This window comes from Nestor notabilis, unplaced genomic scaffold (genome assembly GCF_000696875.1).
Source record: "Nestor notabilis isolate BGI_N333 unplaced genomic scaffold, ASM69687v1 scaffold15767, whole genome shotgun sequence".
Taxonomy (NCBI): domain Eukaryota; kingdom Metazoa; phylum Chordata; class Aves; order Psittaciformes; family Psittacidae; genus Nestor; species Nestor notabilis.
Window position 1 is genome coordinate 114 of NW_009937965.1, and position 18,768 is coordinate 18,881.

At 36.5% G+C, this 18,768-nt stretch overlaps 1 protein-coding gene across 1 annotated transcript in view; it reads left to right on the forward strand.

Moving 5' to 3' along the window:
• Positions 1–213: 213 nt before the first annotated feature.
• Positions 214–18,768, forward strand: part of ICA1 (islet cell autoantigen 1, 69kDa) — a 59,766-nt gene continuing 41,211 nt past the window's right edge. The window contains exons 1-5 of the mRNA XM_010019092.1: positions 214–230; positions 2,872–3,043; positions 5,006–5,078; positions 6,561–6,684; positions 8,938–9,136. Coding sequence (XP_010017394.1) covers positions 214–230; positions 2,872–3,043; positions 5,006–5,078; positions 6,561–6,684; positions 8,938–9,136 — 585 coding nt within the window. The remainder of the gene's footprint in view (positions 231–2,871; positions 3,044–5,005; positions 5,079–6,560; positions 6,685–8,937; positions 9,137–18,768) is intronic.

Below are 18,768 nucleotides of genomic sequence, written 5' to 3' on the forward strand. Positions count from 1 at the left end.
AGTGAGAATTCCATGTTACATGAGGAAGGCATTTGGTCCGCAGATTGAACAGTTTTCTGTCGTAACATGGTAAACACAATGCTACAACACAGTCATTTTCTGCATGAAAAGGTAAGGGCCTTCTAGTGTCTAACTTGAACATCATGTTTCAAAGATGTTTGTATTAACTGATAATTTCTTATTTTATTTAAGTGTCTGAAGAAAACAAGAAACATGGAAGGTCATAAGTAGTAAGTACCTTGATAATTTTTTCTTATTCTGGAGAGCTAATGGTGTTTGGCATGTTGATCCGTCACAGCCTGAGTTCATCACACATCATGTTCTAGCATCTAGTATTATGTGAAGTCATTGGTAGACATTCCGTTTAAAAAGAATAAAAATAAAAGATGAAAGACTGCCAAAGAATGGAAAAACAAGTAAATTGACTAGAGAGAAAAATAGCACATTACTGATTTCTTGTTTTAATAGAATAGGTGTATGAACTGTCGTATTTCAAAAGGTTTATCCGTGGTTGTCAATTTCACAATCAAGTACATCCTTCTTTTAGTTTCATGTTCTGATTGTTCAACAAAACCTAAATATGTCCATGATTGCTTGACACAAAATCCATATTAAAAAGTATTGATAATTATCTACCAGTAAAAATTGCTACCAAATACTTCAGTAATGGGATTGTAAATCTTTCACTGTCTTAAGTATAAACAGGAGCCATTAAATTCTCCAGATGAAATTAGAAGCGTAATTTGTGTATATTGGCAAAAGATTATTGGGGTTGGAACTAGATGATGTTTAAGGTCCGTTCCAACCCAAATCATGCTATGATTGTATTTCTCTTATCTCTTCAATTGATTTGTCACTCTCTAATTCAGGAATCTATTAATCCCAGCATTGTTAATTTTGGGGGGGGACCTCATATTAAGAACTAATATTTACTCCTTGTACCATGTCCCCAGAATTTCTAGTGAGCTCAGGTGAGGTAGTTATTGAGGCTGTTTGGCATCAGATAAATTATGGTGTTTTCTTCGTTTGACCACTGAACTGAGATACTGGTTATTTGCACAGCTGTAGCAGAAGTTAAAGCACACAACTAGCTGGGCAGCTGGGGTCCTTATGCTATCTTATGAGCAGTTTGATTTTTATTTTTTTATTATTATTTTTAAAGTAATGATATTTTTATTAAACTCTCACATTCTGTTCTCACAAAATCCAGGGGGATCTTCTTGTTATTTATTAGAGGTTGTAGATTTCATATTTGAAAGTATATGTCATACAGCATATGTTAGGTCATTATAGGCTTCACCTAACTTGATAAGCTGTTGTAAGAGCAGTTAAAGTTTGGTTTGTGTAGAATTTCGCATGAAATGTGGTATGGTTGGCGTATGTTGTTTATATTGTTCTGTAGCACCAAAATAACCTTTAATGAAATTAATAAATTAAACTTTTGAAACTAATGTCTGTGTAGAATTAAATAGGTAAATATCTTTGCTTTCAAAGTTTGGGGAAGAAGTCAAGAGTTGCTGTATATAAGTGCATTTTGAATCTTGTCCTTGCTCACTTCCAGTTTAATTTCTTCTGTGATTAAGGCATTGTGTCCTAAAACTGATTAAAAAACAACTAAAGGAAGTAACAAATCCCCATGAGACAGATTTCCTTTTCAGCTTAAACTGTTTCACGAGTAACTATACAGAGCAGATTTGCCACCCTTTTGGGGAACGTGTACCAATGGTTTGTTTCAGAATGACCATATTATTCACAGCAAGCAATACACATATATATACACATACCTGTGTGTCTCAATACATGTGTAGTACCAATGTGTATATTCGGTCTGAAGACCTCTTGGGATAGCATCCCTGAGCTGTCTGTGCGTTGCGAACAGAGTTAGTGGGCAGTATCTCAGTAGTGAACCACAGTTTGTCACTCAACAGGTGGAGGTCTCTTTATTTTTTTCAAAATAAACTCAAGCTTTTTTATCTTCCTGGAATATTTAATATAGCAAGTCCTAGCAACCTTTTACTTCTAAAGATCTGCAAAATTACTGCAGCTTTTTATATATACAAGTAGGGGAAAAGGCATGTACTTTTGCAAAAGTTAATTATGGAATAACACTTGCTGAGAGAGATTTCATGGTAAAGCTATATTTTCTATTAAGCCATCTTGTTGTGGTTTAAATATTGTGGGATAGGGAGTTTGTCTTTCGATCACACTTTTTATTCTGCTGGTCTGCTACAGGAATGCGGAGTCATCTGTCAGTAGAAAATAATCCTTGAAAAAAGATTACATATATATGCACCCACAGCTGTCATGTAGTCATTGCATGCATAAAAGGAGTCGTGAGCGACCTACCTTTCACGTAGCATGCTCGAAAGAGATGAGTGCTCTTCTAAGTCTTTATTATTCAATTGTAAAAAAGGGAGGGCAAGAAGTAATCTAATTCCATTCATAAAATGAACTTTTAGAAGTACCAACACTGCTGAATTTGCATGAAATTGCTGCCTAAGCAACTCCACTAGTTCACTTGAATCTCTCCTATTAGTTATAAAAATAAAAATTTGATTCCATGGGCTATAAATTATTCCATAATGCATTGGGAAGAATTCTTTGTAGCTGATTATTTGGTGATACTGCTGAAGTACATGCTAAAGACATTCAAATTGAAAGTAGTCTGTTATTTTCCAAAGTAGGATGGGAAAGTTAATGTACTAATTTAATTGCTTTGTTGTCAATGCATAATGAGGAAACGCATGTTAGAAGGTACATGTTTGCATGCAAATGCAATATTCTTGATAGAAATGTATTAATCTAGCATGTTAGATTTATTTTTTTAAGCATCTTATTGAAGCTTTGTAATTTTGTTTCTTAATATTCTAGCAATTATCCAAGGGAATTTTATGACCAATATGCTCAAAGTCAAGAAAAATCTGTGGTCAATAAAATGCAACAAAAATACTGGAAAACAAAGCAAACCCTTATAAAAGTTACAGGAAAAAAAGAAGATGAACATGTTGTGGCTTCAGATGCAGATCTGGATGCAAAACTTGAGGTTTGTAATATTTACATAATGTGTATTCTTTGTTAATTCTTAAAATGTGTTCATTTCCATCAAGCTTCTAATATGTGTACACCTAGTATATAATAGTGTATATACAGTCATATAATTACTTTCTCGTAATATATTTTCCAATTTTTTACAAAAGTACCTATGTAAATATGGGGAACATAGTGGCATTTTCTAACACACAAACTCACGTCCCTCAGACCTTATTTGGAAACAAATATCCCTGATGCATATTTTCAGGTTTTGGTCCTTTTGTTGTTAGGGGAGAGCAGGAGATGGTCATTTGTACTTATATTAATCATTCTTATCCTTTGCTTATATCAGTTCAAGAATTTTTTTTTTTAAATAGTATTCTTTAGTATATACAAATTATATTCTTTTTACAGTTATAAAATACCACTGCAGGGAAAAACATACAGTATGCCAAGAAGGAGCAAGGTGCATAATGTGGCCTGCTCTCTGGAGCTTTTGTGCAGATAGGTGGGTTCTGACATGACCCAAGAAGCTTCTGAAAGTCTGTGAAGTGTCACCAAGAGAAGGAATCCTGCTGTGTGAGAAATACAGCTCTACTGTCAGTATGTTCAACCCCACTGGAAAAAAAAAAATTGAGGCTCTACAAATTGAAGAGCTTGATTGTCTTTGACACAAAGCGAAACAGAGAATGGACTTCCAAAGTGTGATAATCAAGTTAGTGTCCAGCTACATTTTGTCTCTATTGTTTTGTTATATAAGGAGGAAGGTTTTGCCTTACTGGTTTTCTTGCAATTTTGTAGAAAATTGTTGACTTAAGATTCTCAGTTTATTCACATTTTAGCTGAAATACAAGAGGCTGGTTTACAACAAACAAATCTTTGTAGTGTTAGCTATATAGTGATAACTTATAATGTGATGATTCTATCTATGGGCTCTTCATGATGGGTTATAAATCAAGAGCATTGATTTAAAACAAGCTGGAAGGCTGTAATAATATCTTATAAAAACATACCTGAGTCCTTACCATGCTTATTGTGTTGCAGGTTCATCAAAAAGGATGCTTAATTAGCTCAGGTGGGATTCGAAATTGGGAGAGTTGCGTTTACCAGATACAAAACTATAAGCATGTTTTCATTTTAGCAACTTCTCAACTGCAAGTAACACAGTCTAAAAGACTCCTGTAAAAGTACACGAAGTCAAGCGTGAAGAAAGACAGTTCCTGTGCCACAAGTCCATTTTGCATATATTTGTGCAGTGCTTGATACACCAGGGGTGAGGTTTAAGTTGCAGGTTGGAGATTTTAGGTGGACAGACAGAAAGAGTAGTATTTTTTCTATTTCCTAGAAACAATCCCCAAATTTAGTCAAGACTGACTTTCCCCCCTCCTTCCCCCCTTCCTATGGAAAATGCTACTTTATAAATTTGGTTAGAAAACTAGAGCTATGCCAGTAAAATTTCAGTTTAAATCTGTAATTTCCTATGTTGGAATACCGGTGCAAGTTTGTTCCACTAGACTTTGTAGTATTAAAAATTCAGTATGCATATTACTACGCATGATAAACATGATACAAATTTTGATAACATTTTATTCTATTATGAGTTTTTTTAGAAACAAAGATTTGTACTACACCTTCATATGTATGCAAATATATCAATTAGAAAAACTCCAACATGAGTAGTTTGGTTAACTATCAGCTATTTATAATAGATCTGTTTCCAAAATTATTTTTGTCTTTGTTTTCCTTTCATAAGTTACGATAGGTCTGTCTGTAGTTTCAGTGGACAGCTTAATTGAAAGGAAAACACAGTTGATAAGGAAAAATTACTTTCACTCTGGAAAAATTACTCATTGTTCAAGAAGAAAATAGTGGTCCTAATAGTTTCTACAAAAATTAAGCTTTCTTTTGTATTTGAATCGTCGGTGTTTCTTGTATATGCTTACAAATTTTTTTGTGTACTTTGTTTCAATATCAGCTGTTCCATTCTATTCAGAGAACGTGTATGGAGCTGCTGAAAGCAATTGAACTGTATCAAAAACGGATTTGTTGTAAGTATGGTCGAATATAGTAGTTAAAATAAGTAGGTCTGCATTATGGAATCTTTTTTTTTAATCAGTATTGACTATGAAGACTATTGGGCTTATTAGTTTTATAATTAAGTAATCCATGCTATTATGATGAATTTGATAATGCTGACTTGGCTGTAGCAGGTGTATAGTAATTAGTGGCAGTTATTGGGAGGAGACAGGGTCCTCCTATAAGAAGTTTCAAGCAGCAGATTGTATTAAATGACCTCTAAATGTTCTCTGCAATCAGTATTGTTTGGTCTCTACTGCTGTGATTTCTGGCCTGGAAAAGAGAATCCAACTTTGGAGATAGCTTTCAATTTACTTTCTTCTGTGGAATGTTGTTCATATTTTCTTGGGTCTTTTGTCTGTCCAAAGAGATAATGTTTCGGGATCTGGAGGTAAAATTAGAATACAGAATAGTAGTGTACTTACTTCAAGAAGTGTTCCAGAGTAGTAGATGAAATCTCTTGACACAAAGATGTGGATGCAGCACATTCTACCAGAGTATGCTGTGAGTCTGCATTGGATTTGACTGCCAACATTTGGAAAAAGATTGAGGACTTCAAGGAATCTTTTTTTCATTGTATTAGGCCATTCATAGTGGGAAGAAATTGGAACTTTAAGAAACAACTACCTTGGAAGACTAGTAGATGAGACCATAATGAAATGTTTTTGTAAGGATGTGAGATCATGAAGACCCATTGTTCCAGCTTGGAAGTACTCAACAGTTCAGTGTCATCTTCTAGTTCAAAAAAGAATCACTTTATTTGAAATAGAAATATTTCAGATAGTTGACATATAATTTTAAAATAGTGTTTGGATTGTGTAAAATGTTAAAGTTGTAAAATAATCTTGCAAAGTAATTTGAAAATTAATGTTCTTTTACTAGATTTTTCATATGAAAAATTCATTTCTGTAGTCAAGCATGAAAAATGGAGAGCAAGGGAAAAGGAAGTGAACAAGCTTTGGGTAGTATAACTCGGAATTATCTTCAGAGAAAGTATGCTACCAAAAATCAGCTGAGGCAGTGTAGGTGGTAAAATATGACTAAAAATCCCCCCCAAAACAACCAACCAAATAATAATGATGATAAAAAAAGAAAAATAAAAACCCCAAGCCGAACAAGTCTTAAAACCCATGACTAAAAGATACTTTAGTCAAGATTGAGACCTTTGTGTAATCTAACCAACCTAATATTTTTATTCAAGAAACTAATAGCATGTTTCTTGTTTTTCCTGTTGTCTTTTAGCACTGATAGAATTTTGTGATTCTAAAATATATCAGCAAATGTGTCAAGTGATGCAGATCTTCTGTTTACTAAATGCAGAAATTCTGTGAAATTACGTTTTTGCTGTGCTGCTTGGATTTAGAGGGACTTAGGCTAGCTGATGTTAAGCCAGTTTTAAAGCTATTAGGAACCTATTAAATAACATGTTTGACCACTCATTTATTTTTCGTTAGTTCTTTCTCAGGAAGAAAATGAATTGGGGAAGTTTCTTCGATTGCAGGGCTCTCAGGATAAAACGAGAGCAGGAAAAATGATGCAAGCCACAGGAAAGGCCCTCTGCTTTTCTTCTCAGCAAAGGTATATGTGTCAGAATTGCTGTCTGATTTACAGAGTATGTGGGATAATTGTAGTTGATTCACCATTGGCGTAATTCATTTTGCCATTTGAAATGTGTGAGGAACCAAATTATAAGAAAGTTATTATTGACCAAGCTTGCTGTAGTATTTGCAATATTACTGGCTTGCTCTGTGTAGTTTTGCCTGATCCTGTTTTTTGTCTTATGGACCTGCTATGTTATCTGTGTATCTCCAGATCCCCTGCTTGCGCCTTGTACAGCAAAGCAGTTCAGGAAGCTGTACAGGTGTATCTGCACCACCTCGCTAGGAGTGGGCTTGTAAAGGCACTCATGTCAGGTCCCTCTTCTGCTTTGCATCACTCTTACTCTGCAGAGAAATGCTACAGCAGACTCACTGTGGAGGTGTCTGGGTCCTGGGAGGGCAGGGAAATGGGTAAGGAAATGCCTTCTTCTGGGCCATGGAGTCTCATATACCTCAAGTAGATAGAGGAGAAAGGAGGAGTCAGGATGCCAGTTTCTGCTGCAACCTTAACATGAGAAGGTCTTAGATCCCCACTGAGCTCATGTAGGTTGGGTAGGAACAAATCAGTAAGAGGTGAAGAATCTAGAGAGACACACATATACACAAACACGTCTGTTTCCCAGAGCCCTTGATGTCTCACTGACCCTGTGTTTGCTCAAAGAGTTTATAAGTAACAATAACTGATTAGTACTATGGTGGTTTTTTTTTCTTTTCCTTTTTTTTTTAACAGTATTGGGACTATGAAAATTTGAAATTCACCATCATTTGCAATGGAAAATTCTATTCTGTGATATTTTACAGGAATTTTGGGGGCTCTTAACTACTGTGAGACTTTCCAGCTTTAGCTTAATAGTGCAGCTGTTTGGCTCAAAATAAAACATTGCATACAGAACACTGAGAATTTCATATGTTTATCTTGGGTTAGAGTTTGATCATTAGCACATCCAGTAACAGCTATGAGTGGTATCTTTAAAACACATGTAAGGCACCTTTAAGCAAAAGCACTGATGATTTCCTTCTTTATAAAGTCTAACTGTTTATAGAAATCCCAGTGTATGACATGTCTACATAAACTGAGTTTTACTTTCAATGGCTGGGTAAGTATTTGTAGAATGAGAAAAAACTGGGGAGGGGAGGAGGGCTGGAGTACACTAACAAGCTCACATTTTATTGTATCTCTCACTTAATGCATTTTTAAAGCAACTTTTAAAATGAACTCACATAAAAATAGAACCAGTTGTTTGTCTGGCTTCTCTTCTTGAGCCATCCCCAAGGTCATGTTGAACTTGGTCTGCTCTTGTGTTGTATGCAAATAGCTAGCTCAGTAGTTGGAGATCAAGAAGACACAATTTGCTGGTTACTGGAGCTGAAATTAGAAATTCTCGTATGCCTAGGAAGTCGCTAAGTAGCGCATTAAACTGACTCGGCAGTGCTGTGGAACTGATTGAACCCATTTCAGTGAGGTGGCTGCTGGCAACCAAGAAGAAAGCAGAACCAGCAGGAGGAAGCAAAGCAAAAGTAGTCCTATTTAGTTTTGAGATCCCATTAGGAGCCAAAGTGATGACATAGGGAAGACAACAGTGTCCCCTACTGCCTTTCCAAAGTGTGTTTGCTGGAAGAAATGTTTAAGAAAATGCCTAAACCCTTCCGCAAGTTGAATGTCCTTCAAAGGAATTGTTCAGATTCCTTTAAAAAAAAAAAAAAAAAAAAAAAGAGATCATCATGTATTTGACCGATGACTTCTTTATTTACCTTTACATTTGAAGATTAAAAGGCTAAAGAAAGTGCTTTTTGTGAGGCTTAACATGGCAATACTGATACATCTGTGGTATGTATCCAGTAATAGTTACCTCAGGTACATTGTTAGAGTTGTTAAATCCAACTTGTGAAGAGGAATGATAATAGCGTACACACAAGCAGCTTGGCTAACTAAAATATGGATATGCATTAGAAAAGGTTCCATGTCTACTTGCATATGTAAGCAAAAAGTCACTACTTGAACAGGAAGATGACGAACACAGTATTCATGCAAAATTAATCCATTCATATGTACCCCCAACCAAGCTGTAGAACCATCCAAACATGCGCTACACTTAAGTGAACTATTTTGGCAGTGCATGGTTTTTTGATTGCTACTAAAGTGTCAGTGGTTGTATTAATCTGTCTGCTTTTGTGGAACAACTCTTTTGACATGTTCTTCTCCTTCCTTTCTTTCCTCCATGCCTTCCTTCAGATTAGCACTGCGTACTCCTTTAAGTAGATTATACCAAGAAGTGGAGACTTTCAGATACAGGGCTATATCAGACACTTCTCTGACAGTAAACCGAATGGAACAATATCGGACTGAATATAGAGGAGCTCTACTCTGGATGAAGGATGTGTCTCAGGAGCTGGATCCAGATCTTTATAAGCAGATGGAAAAGTTCAGGAAGGTATGAAATTTCCTGTAGTTTCCTGGAAGGGGGGATGCCTGATGAATGACAGTGAAGCATAGTTTTAATTCTTCCAAGGAAGACAAATTTCAGCAGCACTAAGGATGCAATTTATCATAACTAATCTTTTCCATGTGACAGGAGTCCAATTAATCTGATACGGAATACAGTATCCTTCACAGAGTGGGCTGTGAGGAAAGATACAGTACTAAGAAACATCATTTTTCAGTAGTCTATTTAACTTCAGCCTAAAGCTTTCTAATTTAAATAATATAAATTTAAAGCAGGTTATCTGGTTTTAAATACTTAGCTGTGATGCCTGAATGCCTAAACACAGGAAGATATGACTACTGTCAGCTGGGGAAGGGAAAACTTATTTTTGCAAATGAAAGTACAGAGTAAAAGAAATGCTGCAGGATCTGCTGCTAAATCTTTGGGTACAGTTAAAGACCAACATTTACAGAATTTGCTGTTTGATTTTGGGGGGGAGTTGCAAATATGGCATTTGTTTTCTGTTTCCTCGTGCACTTCAGCATGACTCTTAGGCAACTGCTAAACACTAAAACTGCTAAGAATGCAGTCTCCATAAATTTCAGTATCACTCAAGTTTACTAAATTTCTTTCCTTCTAAAGAGCTTCCAAAAACCATAAGTCCTGGGTGGCAGTCTGCAGTTTTGCTACCAGGTGTGAGTACTGAATTTGCTTGGACTCATCCTGTCCCAGTCAGTTCAGGAACACTCATGAGAACTTCAGATTTGCTTGTGAGGCTCTGGAGCCGATTTTGCTAGAAGACTATAATGTTCACAGTTTGCTGTTTATACATCTTGACTATTAGGAGGAGGTAGAATCCTACGTATAAAATGGTGGCTTGTGCTTTGAATAAAGGCAGTAAAAAATTTTACAGGAATTGTGTGATGATTGAAAGCAGAGGCCTAATAACAAAAATTGTATGAAAGTGTATGTGCATGTGGCTTAGAAACAGGTAATGTACAAAAGAGAAAACAGCGTTCATTGATAGTTTAAGTAATTTGTGCCTGAAAGTGTTTGGAGACAAAAGATACTTAATTTGTGATTTTTTTTAAAAGCTTGAATCCTAACGGGAAAAGACTGGCATGCATCTAGGCTATGCTAGTTTTTGTAAACTGAAGTGGTGACAATAGTAATTAAGGAAGGGGTGGAACAAATGAAACCCCAGCTAGTCATCTTTATTTAATGCTTCAGTACAGGATATTCCTGTAAGTCTTGTGGCACCAGACGTGTTTTATTATGCCTTGTGGGAAATGTTTATAATGGCGAGTTCTTGCAGGTAAAATAATTGGTGTGGTCTTGGCCTCAGCCAATTGCTTATGTATAACGTTTGATTTATTAGCAAAACACTTAAAAAATGGAATGTTAGAATGAATAAAGCAGTACTGGTAATGGTCATACAAAATTGATTTATAGCTTTCTTGCAAAACAAATGCTATGGAAGGTATAAATTATATAAATGGCAAAGTAATTAAAATAATGTATGCTTTGTACAGTGATCTGCTGTAGTTAAAAAGTTAGATGTGAAATTTCAGCCATCTTGGGTTGCTGTGCTTCAAGGTCAGCAAAAATATTTGTCTCAGGGTTTTGGGGTATTTTTTAAATGTCTTACAAAACTTAGTAGTAAAAATGTGGAAATACTAAGTATTTTGAAATATTTCTAGGTCTGAAATGAGTTATATCTTGACATAAAGAAATAATGTAGATTCTAAAATCTTGTAGCATTACCACAAATAGTTAAAAAAAACAACCCAAAACTTGACGAAGGTCATTTGAACCTTTCTTTCCTCGGGCTGGCTGTCAACTGAAGACCTTTCAGATCACATTGTAATGCAGAGAACAAAAAGCTCTATAATTTGTAGCCAGCAGAGAAGATGCCCTTGGTATCCACTTCCCTACATATCCCATCTGTGCAACAGGCATATCAAACTAGTCTTTGAAGATTTTAACACTTGGAGATAGTAAACTTTCTCTTTTTTCATTTTGGAAAACAAAAATACAAAAATAAAATCCTCAAGCATAATGTACTTAGCTAGCTGTTGATTAACAAGACATAACAGCTCCGTTTTAGTGCTTTACAAATGTAGTAGGCAAACAAAATTAATGATGGATGCTTAGTCCTAAATAATTAATTTTTATTGTCATCTTGTTCTATTCTTGCTTGCAGATCTTAATTGTGCCATAGTGTGGCAGTGTAATGCTGGGATTTTAGGACTTATTTTGGATCTGTAACAATAATTTACAAAGTCATGCTAGTTCTGTGTTGAGAAAGATGCCATAATTACTGATGTGTTCTGGTTCTAAAATATACCATCACCCGAGAGAAGTGTTTGATCTGGAGCTGCATATCTTGTGATACAGCAGCAAGCAGTTAATGAAACTGATCCTTGAGCAAAGCACTTGAAAGTAAGTTTTCTTCAGACTTCTAGTTGTAAAAATCCCAAGTATTACATCAGTAAACATCTTTTTTATTTCAGGTAAACAGTGCTGGTTTAGTGATCTTTAGTACAACTAGTGCATCAGCGGTATTTCTATCACTTGGTCGTAGGACTTGTTTTTCAAGTATGTAGCCTTTTGTAATATAATACTAAATATGTCATTATATATACAGATACAGTACTCGATTTTGGAGACCAAAGCTAAATAAATCCATATGGGTTTTTCATACCTTCCCTCAGAATAGCTCAGGCTAAAAGATCAATAGTTGAGTCAGTATTTTCAGAGCTGATAAAATCTGAGTTAAAACATTGGCGTTTTTGTAGCTCTCTTTCAAAACAATGAGGTACTTGAAAGAATTTTCTAATGCTGTTCTCAAGGCATCAGTCTTAAAATGTGAGATGTGGCAATACTACCGCTTTCAAAGTGTCCCAGAACACTGCAGAACAGCCTTTTACGTTCTTGTTTGAAAATACCTGTGTGATTGTAGCTACTCAAGTCAAACAAAGGAAGTGGGTGAAGTATTTACTTTTCCCTGCACAGTTCTATAAATGCTATGTAACTTTGCTTTTTCTTTTTTTCTTTTTTTTCCCCTCCCCTATTGAAAGCTTTTATGAATACTCCAGTGCTATTCTAGATATAGAGGTCTTCCGTCCCAAGTTCACAGTTTGAAGTGTTGCTTGAGAGATTCTAAACAGTGTCTTGGCAATGCTGTGATATTTAAAACAATTAGAATAATTTAATAGCCTTTTACCAAATTCTCCACCACTGATCAGATTCTTAAGGTTCTTAAATCCAGGTTGTTTATCTGTCTGACAACTGTACCCTATAGCATGAACTCTGCCATGTTGTTGTAAAAATATAGACCAAATTGCGTAAGTGCTGATAGTCCCCCAGTGTCCTTCCTCTAGCTCTGAAAAATTTAAGCTTTGCCATGCATTTTCTGAGAAGGAATATGCCAATGTGCTAAGTGATAAGCTTTCATACCAGGCTGAAGCCTCCTATGTGCAGCCTACAGGAACACAGAAGAGACCCTGCTTTTTAATTTTACTTAGTTAAGCTACCTCAGACGCTTACATATTGCAATATAGCCTATCTTATCAAACCTAGATGTTTCAATGCCACCTATAACAAGTTAAAAGTGAGAGAACATGGCAGGATATGTATCATGCTACATTGATAGAGCATATTATTCCTTTATTTGTTTTTCACTTCCATCGTTCTTCTAGTTTTCTGCTTCCCCTTCATTCTCAGACTTGAACCAAAGCTGGAGTGGCTTTGTAAGTACCCAGTGACCATGCTGGGGTCCCTGAGACAAGATGTGCTGCAGTAGTGTACTGAGAACTGGGTACCTGAAGGGTTGAGCTTTGTTTCTCCCTGTTATCTAGTCCTCTCTGCTTTGTCAAAGCTGCTTTTTTAGGAGTTCTGCTTCTGTATGAACCAAATGAAGCTCAGATGGGATAAAGAACAGGTTGAAGCTGTCTAGGGGTAAGGAGTGATGCATGGGCTGGTTGCAGCAGACCTAAGTAAATGCTATGAGATTGATCTGCTTGGCATACAGTGCAAGTCCTGTATCTATCTCTGTGGTATCTGGATATTACAGCATATATGTGAGTTTGTAAAACAGTATGTATTAGATGGAGTGCTGTCTGGTAAAAGAGTTGGGTTTTGATCCATGTATTTGCATGGGATCTGTGAGAACAAGGAGCATGGTTTGTTTTGGACCTCCTTGTTCTGGATGATTAGAAAGGTCATCCCTCACAGTGCAGAGCTCCAAACTACTTCAGAAGTGTTAAGGAAGTGGAATAGATCCTACCATGGAAGAGAATTGTCAGAATATTTCCCCAAAAGATCCTAAATTATTATAGACCCTTAATGCCTAGCTTTTACTTTGCGTTCAGCTGTCAGGAAACTTGAAGCTTGCAACTGAGTTGTTTGGGTACAGTTTATCTCAAATTCTTCCTAGTTGTAGCACTGTACATACTTGAAACAAAATTAGTGCCTTTAAATGGCATTTTAAAGATAAATCTGGCAAGAGGAAAGGAAAGGCAGTGAGAAAAAGGGAAGTGCAACAAGAAGAACTGATAATGAAAGAACAGTACCTTAAACTGTTCTTTTTGTAAACGTACTAATGTAGGGAGTGGCTGATCTATGCAAATTCTCTGTTAAATATCTTTTTAAGAAATGAAAGCTAAAGCTTGTGGGGACAGCTGGGGAATAAAGATGAAGATCTAAATAAATCCATTGATTAAAAGATCGGAAGGGAAATGCTGAAGTGTATGTATTCATCATAAAGATCTCGGGAAGTATGGATAAGGTACATCTGCTGCACCCTTACAGGGAAATCTCAGGACCCACACCTCTGTTCCTCTGCTTTTCCCTGGCCTATTAGCACTGCCTGACTGCATTTTGGCTTGTGTGATGTTGAAGGGGCTGTACCATGTTACAGCATCATCTGTTACTTGCCTGTCCATTAACATCAGCTGAAAACAGCCCTGCAAACCTGGAGGCACTGTGGAAATGTGCTGGAGGATTATTTTTTTAATTGTCTGTTACATCTGAAAGCTCTTAAGAGAGCTGAGAAAATGCAAAAAAACTCGGGAAGGAGGAAAAAACAAATATGATGCTGATCTTTGAAGTGAGAACAGACTTCGCAGTTTCCATCCTTGTAAATTTAATTTCAGTTCCTGTTAAAAAAATGAAAAGGGAATCTGTAGGCATTTAGAGGCTAACAACACAGGTTTATAAATAACATTACGGGTCGTTTGGGTTTTTTTGTAATGTTATTAATTTTTAATAAAATTATTAAATTAGTAGGAAAAAATTGCGAATCTGGATTGTTGCAGTTCCTTGTGGAAAAATGAATTTAACTTTGCTTAGAAAAATAAGAGTTCTCAGGAGCTGAGAGTGGAGAATATTGGCTGAGAGACACTAAACAAGGTTTCAGAAAATCATAGAAGTAAAGATGGAAAATATCTTAAAGATCAGCTAGACTCTCTTCCTGCCAGGACAAAATCGTGCATTTGTAATATATTTTCCAAGTGTTTTTCTACATCTAATAAATACAGTTCAGTTGAGGGTGACACTCTTAGAAGTTTCCTGAATATTGGTGGTATTCTAGTTCAGTTATTAAAAAGCCAACCAAAAGAAAATGTGCTAATGGTAATTACATCTGCAGATGATACTGAGCTGGAAAGCCTTTGGTTTTCCAAGCAGCGAAGTATACCAGCGTCTGAAAGAAAAATGTCTTTGGCCCTTGCAGTCACAGTGGTGTAGTCAGTAGACCCTCAGCTGCCATAGTTATAAATAGCAGTGTGATTGATGTTTAGAGCCAGCTATGGTAGTCAGTGTTCACCAACTTTATTAATTTTTAAAGAATTATACAGAGAAACAAAAAACTTAAGAAAAAAACTGTTGTAGGCAGCCATTGTCTCTGTTTCTGTTGAGGTTATACTTCTACATTAAGTTCCAAGGTTAACTGCACCTGGAAAACTTAAATCAGCCTTTAGGTGACAAAAATGTAGGCCTTTTTATGTGAGGGCAGATGATGGCGGTTGTGCTCTGGAAAGGTCAGAAAAATCTGAGTAGCTTTAGTAGACCACACGTTAGATACGTGTGGTACTATAATGTGAAAAATAATGCTGGCTTTCATAATGCCTATTAAGAATGTGAGATGGTAAAATCTACCCCTCTGATAATCCATCTTTTTCACTCTTTGTTCAAAATCTTCCTTAAAAAACCAAAATCCCACTCCTCCTCCCTGTCTGTTTGCTGGTTTGGATTGCTGCTGCTCATCAGATGAATAGGTGAGATCCAATAATAATCTCTGCAAGAGAGCTGTGTACTCTAAAATTAGTAAGATGGTGTCACACCCGCACTCTAAGATCTGCATCTTACTGTAGCAATGTGACGGCAAGAGATAAAGAGATAACAGCATGCTCTTACAATATGATGATAAGCAACACCTACACATACCCCTTCTTGTGACATGCATGTCCCGCCAAGAGTATGTTTGGTATCATTCTGGTAGGGAATAGCAGCAAGAACATTATTTTTTAAGATTTTTTTTGAGGGGTTGTTTTTATTATGAAAATATATGTTGTTGGAAATGACTTAACTATAATTTTGGTAGTCAAAAACAAAACACACACAAAGTACTTTTTATACAAAATTGTAGGTTTTGCTTTGTCATTATTGTCTTTCCTTGTAAAAGCAGACGTGTTTTCTCCTGTGCAGTTTATGCTGTAATGTTTTTTCCAGGTTCTCCAATGTCAAATTCAATAGCATTAAGTGGAGAAAACAAAACATTTCAAGATACTTTTCATACAAAATGCTCAAGCATTTTAAGGTGGTTGTGATAGATGTACCTTTTTTGAAAACGTGACCTTAAGCAGAAATGTTCTTCACAGTGTAAGCATTTGATCGTCTTGCAACTTCACCACTTCAAGTACCAGTTGTAAGAATCAGAGTATGCAATAAGATAAGATCAATGATTTTCTGAAATCATTTCATGTATATTAAATGCCACTGATGGCTGTTACTGGTTAAAAGCAGAGTAACAGTATATGATGGAGATGCCCTTTTAAAAACATAAGAGTATGCCACTTAAAAATGGAAACAGGCTTCTTGGAACAGATTACATCATCTTAAGCGGTATTGCTTGTAGAGTATAGTTGCTTCCAGAGATTGATGCTTGCCCTTGAGGGGCGGTTCATCATCTGTTCGGTTATTTTTAAGAAAGAAGTCTGAGATGAGACTTGGCAAAATGGCTGTAAAATAGAGTAAAATGAAGTGCTAGGCTACAGATACAATATATTTTTAACAACATTGTTTCATGTAATCTAGTTAAAATCAAAAAAGCTAGACTTGGTTTAATTGTGCATTTTCAGACTTGTATTTTGTTCAAGAAAAGGCAGGCAGATGTATCCTAAAAATTTCTGTTCACGTAAGCAGCAGAACTTGTAATGTTTCAACAGAAAACTGCAAATATTTTAATAATAAAAATCAGTGATTGAAATCAATATTAAGGTCAACTTAATAATTATTAGCCCCAATATTAAAAAGGCACTCTCAAACATGATGTGACAAAAATTAAGCTCCATTTTTTACATCTAATCATTATAGACATGTAAGCTCTAAATGTAATACTGATTTCCTTTTTTAAAAAAAAAGGAACAACTGAACGCTGTTTTCAGTTAATTATTCTGCTGTGGTTTGGTCTTAAAATCACAAAGAAAAGATGATTGCCTAGACAAGTTCTATTGCTCACATGAAAACTCTAACCTGGCAAACTGGTCTGTGTGGGCAAAGCCCCTATTCGAAACCTAAATGAAGTGTAAAAATGTAAACAGAATAGGCTGTGAGAGTAGAAATGAGATCTGGAAAATTCCCTCAGCCTTAATAATCTGAAAAGGCTAGAAGAATAGCTAAAGAAATATTTTTAAAAATAAATTAAATACAGATGTGACCAAACTGAGAGAATTCTTCAGGAGAGACGAATAAACAGGAAGGGGAATACAGCTGTTGGGGAAAACATTGTTTACACAAGAGAACCAAGTTTTTCTGTGGTCACCACTGCCCAGGAATTCTTCTTATACTCTTCTAAAATGCCTGGGCACATACATAATGTAGTCCATCTGCTTTTACTTCATAAGGCCTTTGCTGTTCAGTTATATGCTACATAGGCATGCTGCATAGGCTCTGAATGATTACAAAGACACTATGTTTGATTTTTCTCCTTTTACGTAAGGAAACCAAATTGAAGATAGGATTACAAAAAAAGCCAACAAACAAAAGGTACTGTTCTAAGCAGAAAAATGGCTAATATGCCATTTCAGCTCTGTTTTAGGGATACTCTGCCTGAACCTTGCTTAGATTGCAAATGTTTCTTCTGTAATAGCACAGTGTGAAGTCTGAAGAGCACTGTAGAAAGATTAATTTTTGGTTCTTTTTCATAAGTGCAATCATTCTGAGGTATTTTCTGGATAAAATATAATCAGTTTGAGGGAAACAAGGCATACTTACTGTCGTGGTTCAAGCCCAGCCGGCAACTTGGAACCACGCAGCCGCTCGCTCACTCCCCCCCTTTTCCTTCCTCCCCCCGCTCCCGGAGGGATGGGGAGGAGAATCGAAGGAATGTAACTCCCACGAGTTGAGATAACAGCTCTCCAGTAACTAAGGTATAATACAAACCACTACTGCTACCAATAATAATGATAAGAGGAATAACAAGGGAAAAGGACACAACCGCTCACCACCCGCCGACCGATACCCAGCCCGACCCGAGCAGCGATCTGGGCCTTCCGGGTAACTCCCCCCAGTTTATATACTGGGCATGACGTGCTGTGGTATGGAATACCCCTTTGGCCAGTTTGGGTCAGGTGTCCTGTCTCTGCTTCCTCCTGGCTTCCCCTCCTCTCTGGCAAAGCATGAGACTGAGAAAGTCCTTGGTCAGAGTAAACATTACTTAGCAACAACTAAAAACATCGGTGTTATCAGCATTGTTCCCAGACTGAAAGTCAAAAACACAGCACTGCACCAGCTACTAAGAAGGAGAAAAAATGACTGCTGTAGCTGAACCCAGGACACTTACTGATGCATTAAATGCCAACCAGGAATAGCAGTAATGACACATGGGATTATATACCACAGACATAGTGTTACAAATGAATCATGATTATTATTGGGTGCCATTTCATATTCTGTGCTGAAAGAAGCTAAGTAGAAAACAAAACCCAAAACTTCAACTTTATAGGACTTCTACTACTGCATTAGCACTGTAAACAGAGTGGGTTTGCACTCTGGACAGGGAGAGCATCTGGGAATTAAATATTAAAGGCAACTTGGTCATCATGGTGATCTTGTTAAAGGTATCTTTCTTGAAGTATTGGTGTCACATCTAGCTAGATTTACAGCTAGGTTTGTCAGTGGCATTCCCTGGCACTTTGTATATCTGCCTATCCCACTGCCCTTTGCAATGGCCAAGAAAGTCTTGCAGGCCAGTTTACTGCTTTATGGTGCTTTCACTAGGGTAAATGTTACTGCATCTGAACTTGAGCTTTTCACATCCGTTTACCTAATTCCATCTTACTCACTCCCCCCATCTGCCTACTCAGAAGTGACCTAGAGTCAAATAACAATCTTACTTGGGCCTTGAAGAATTTAATTTG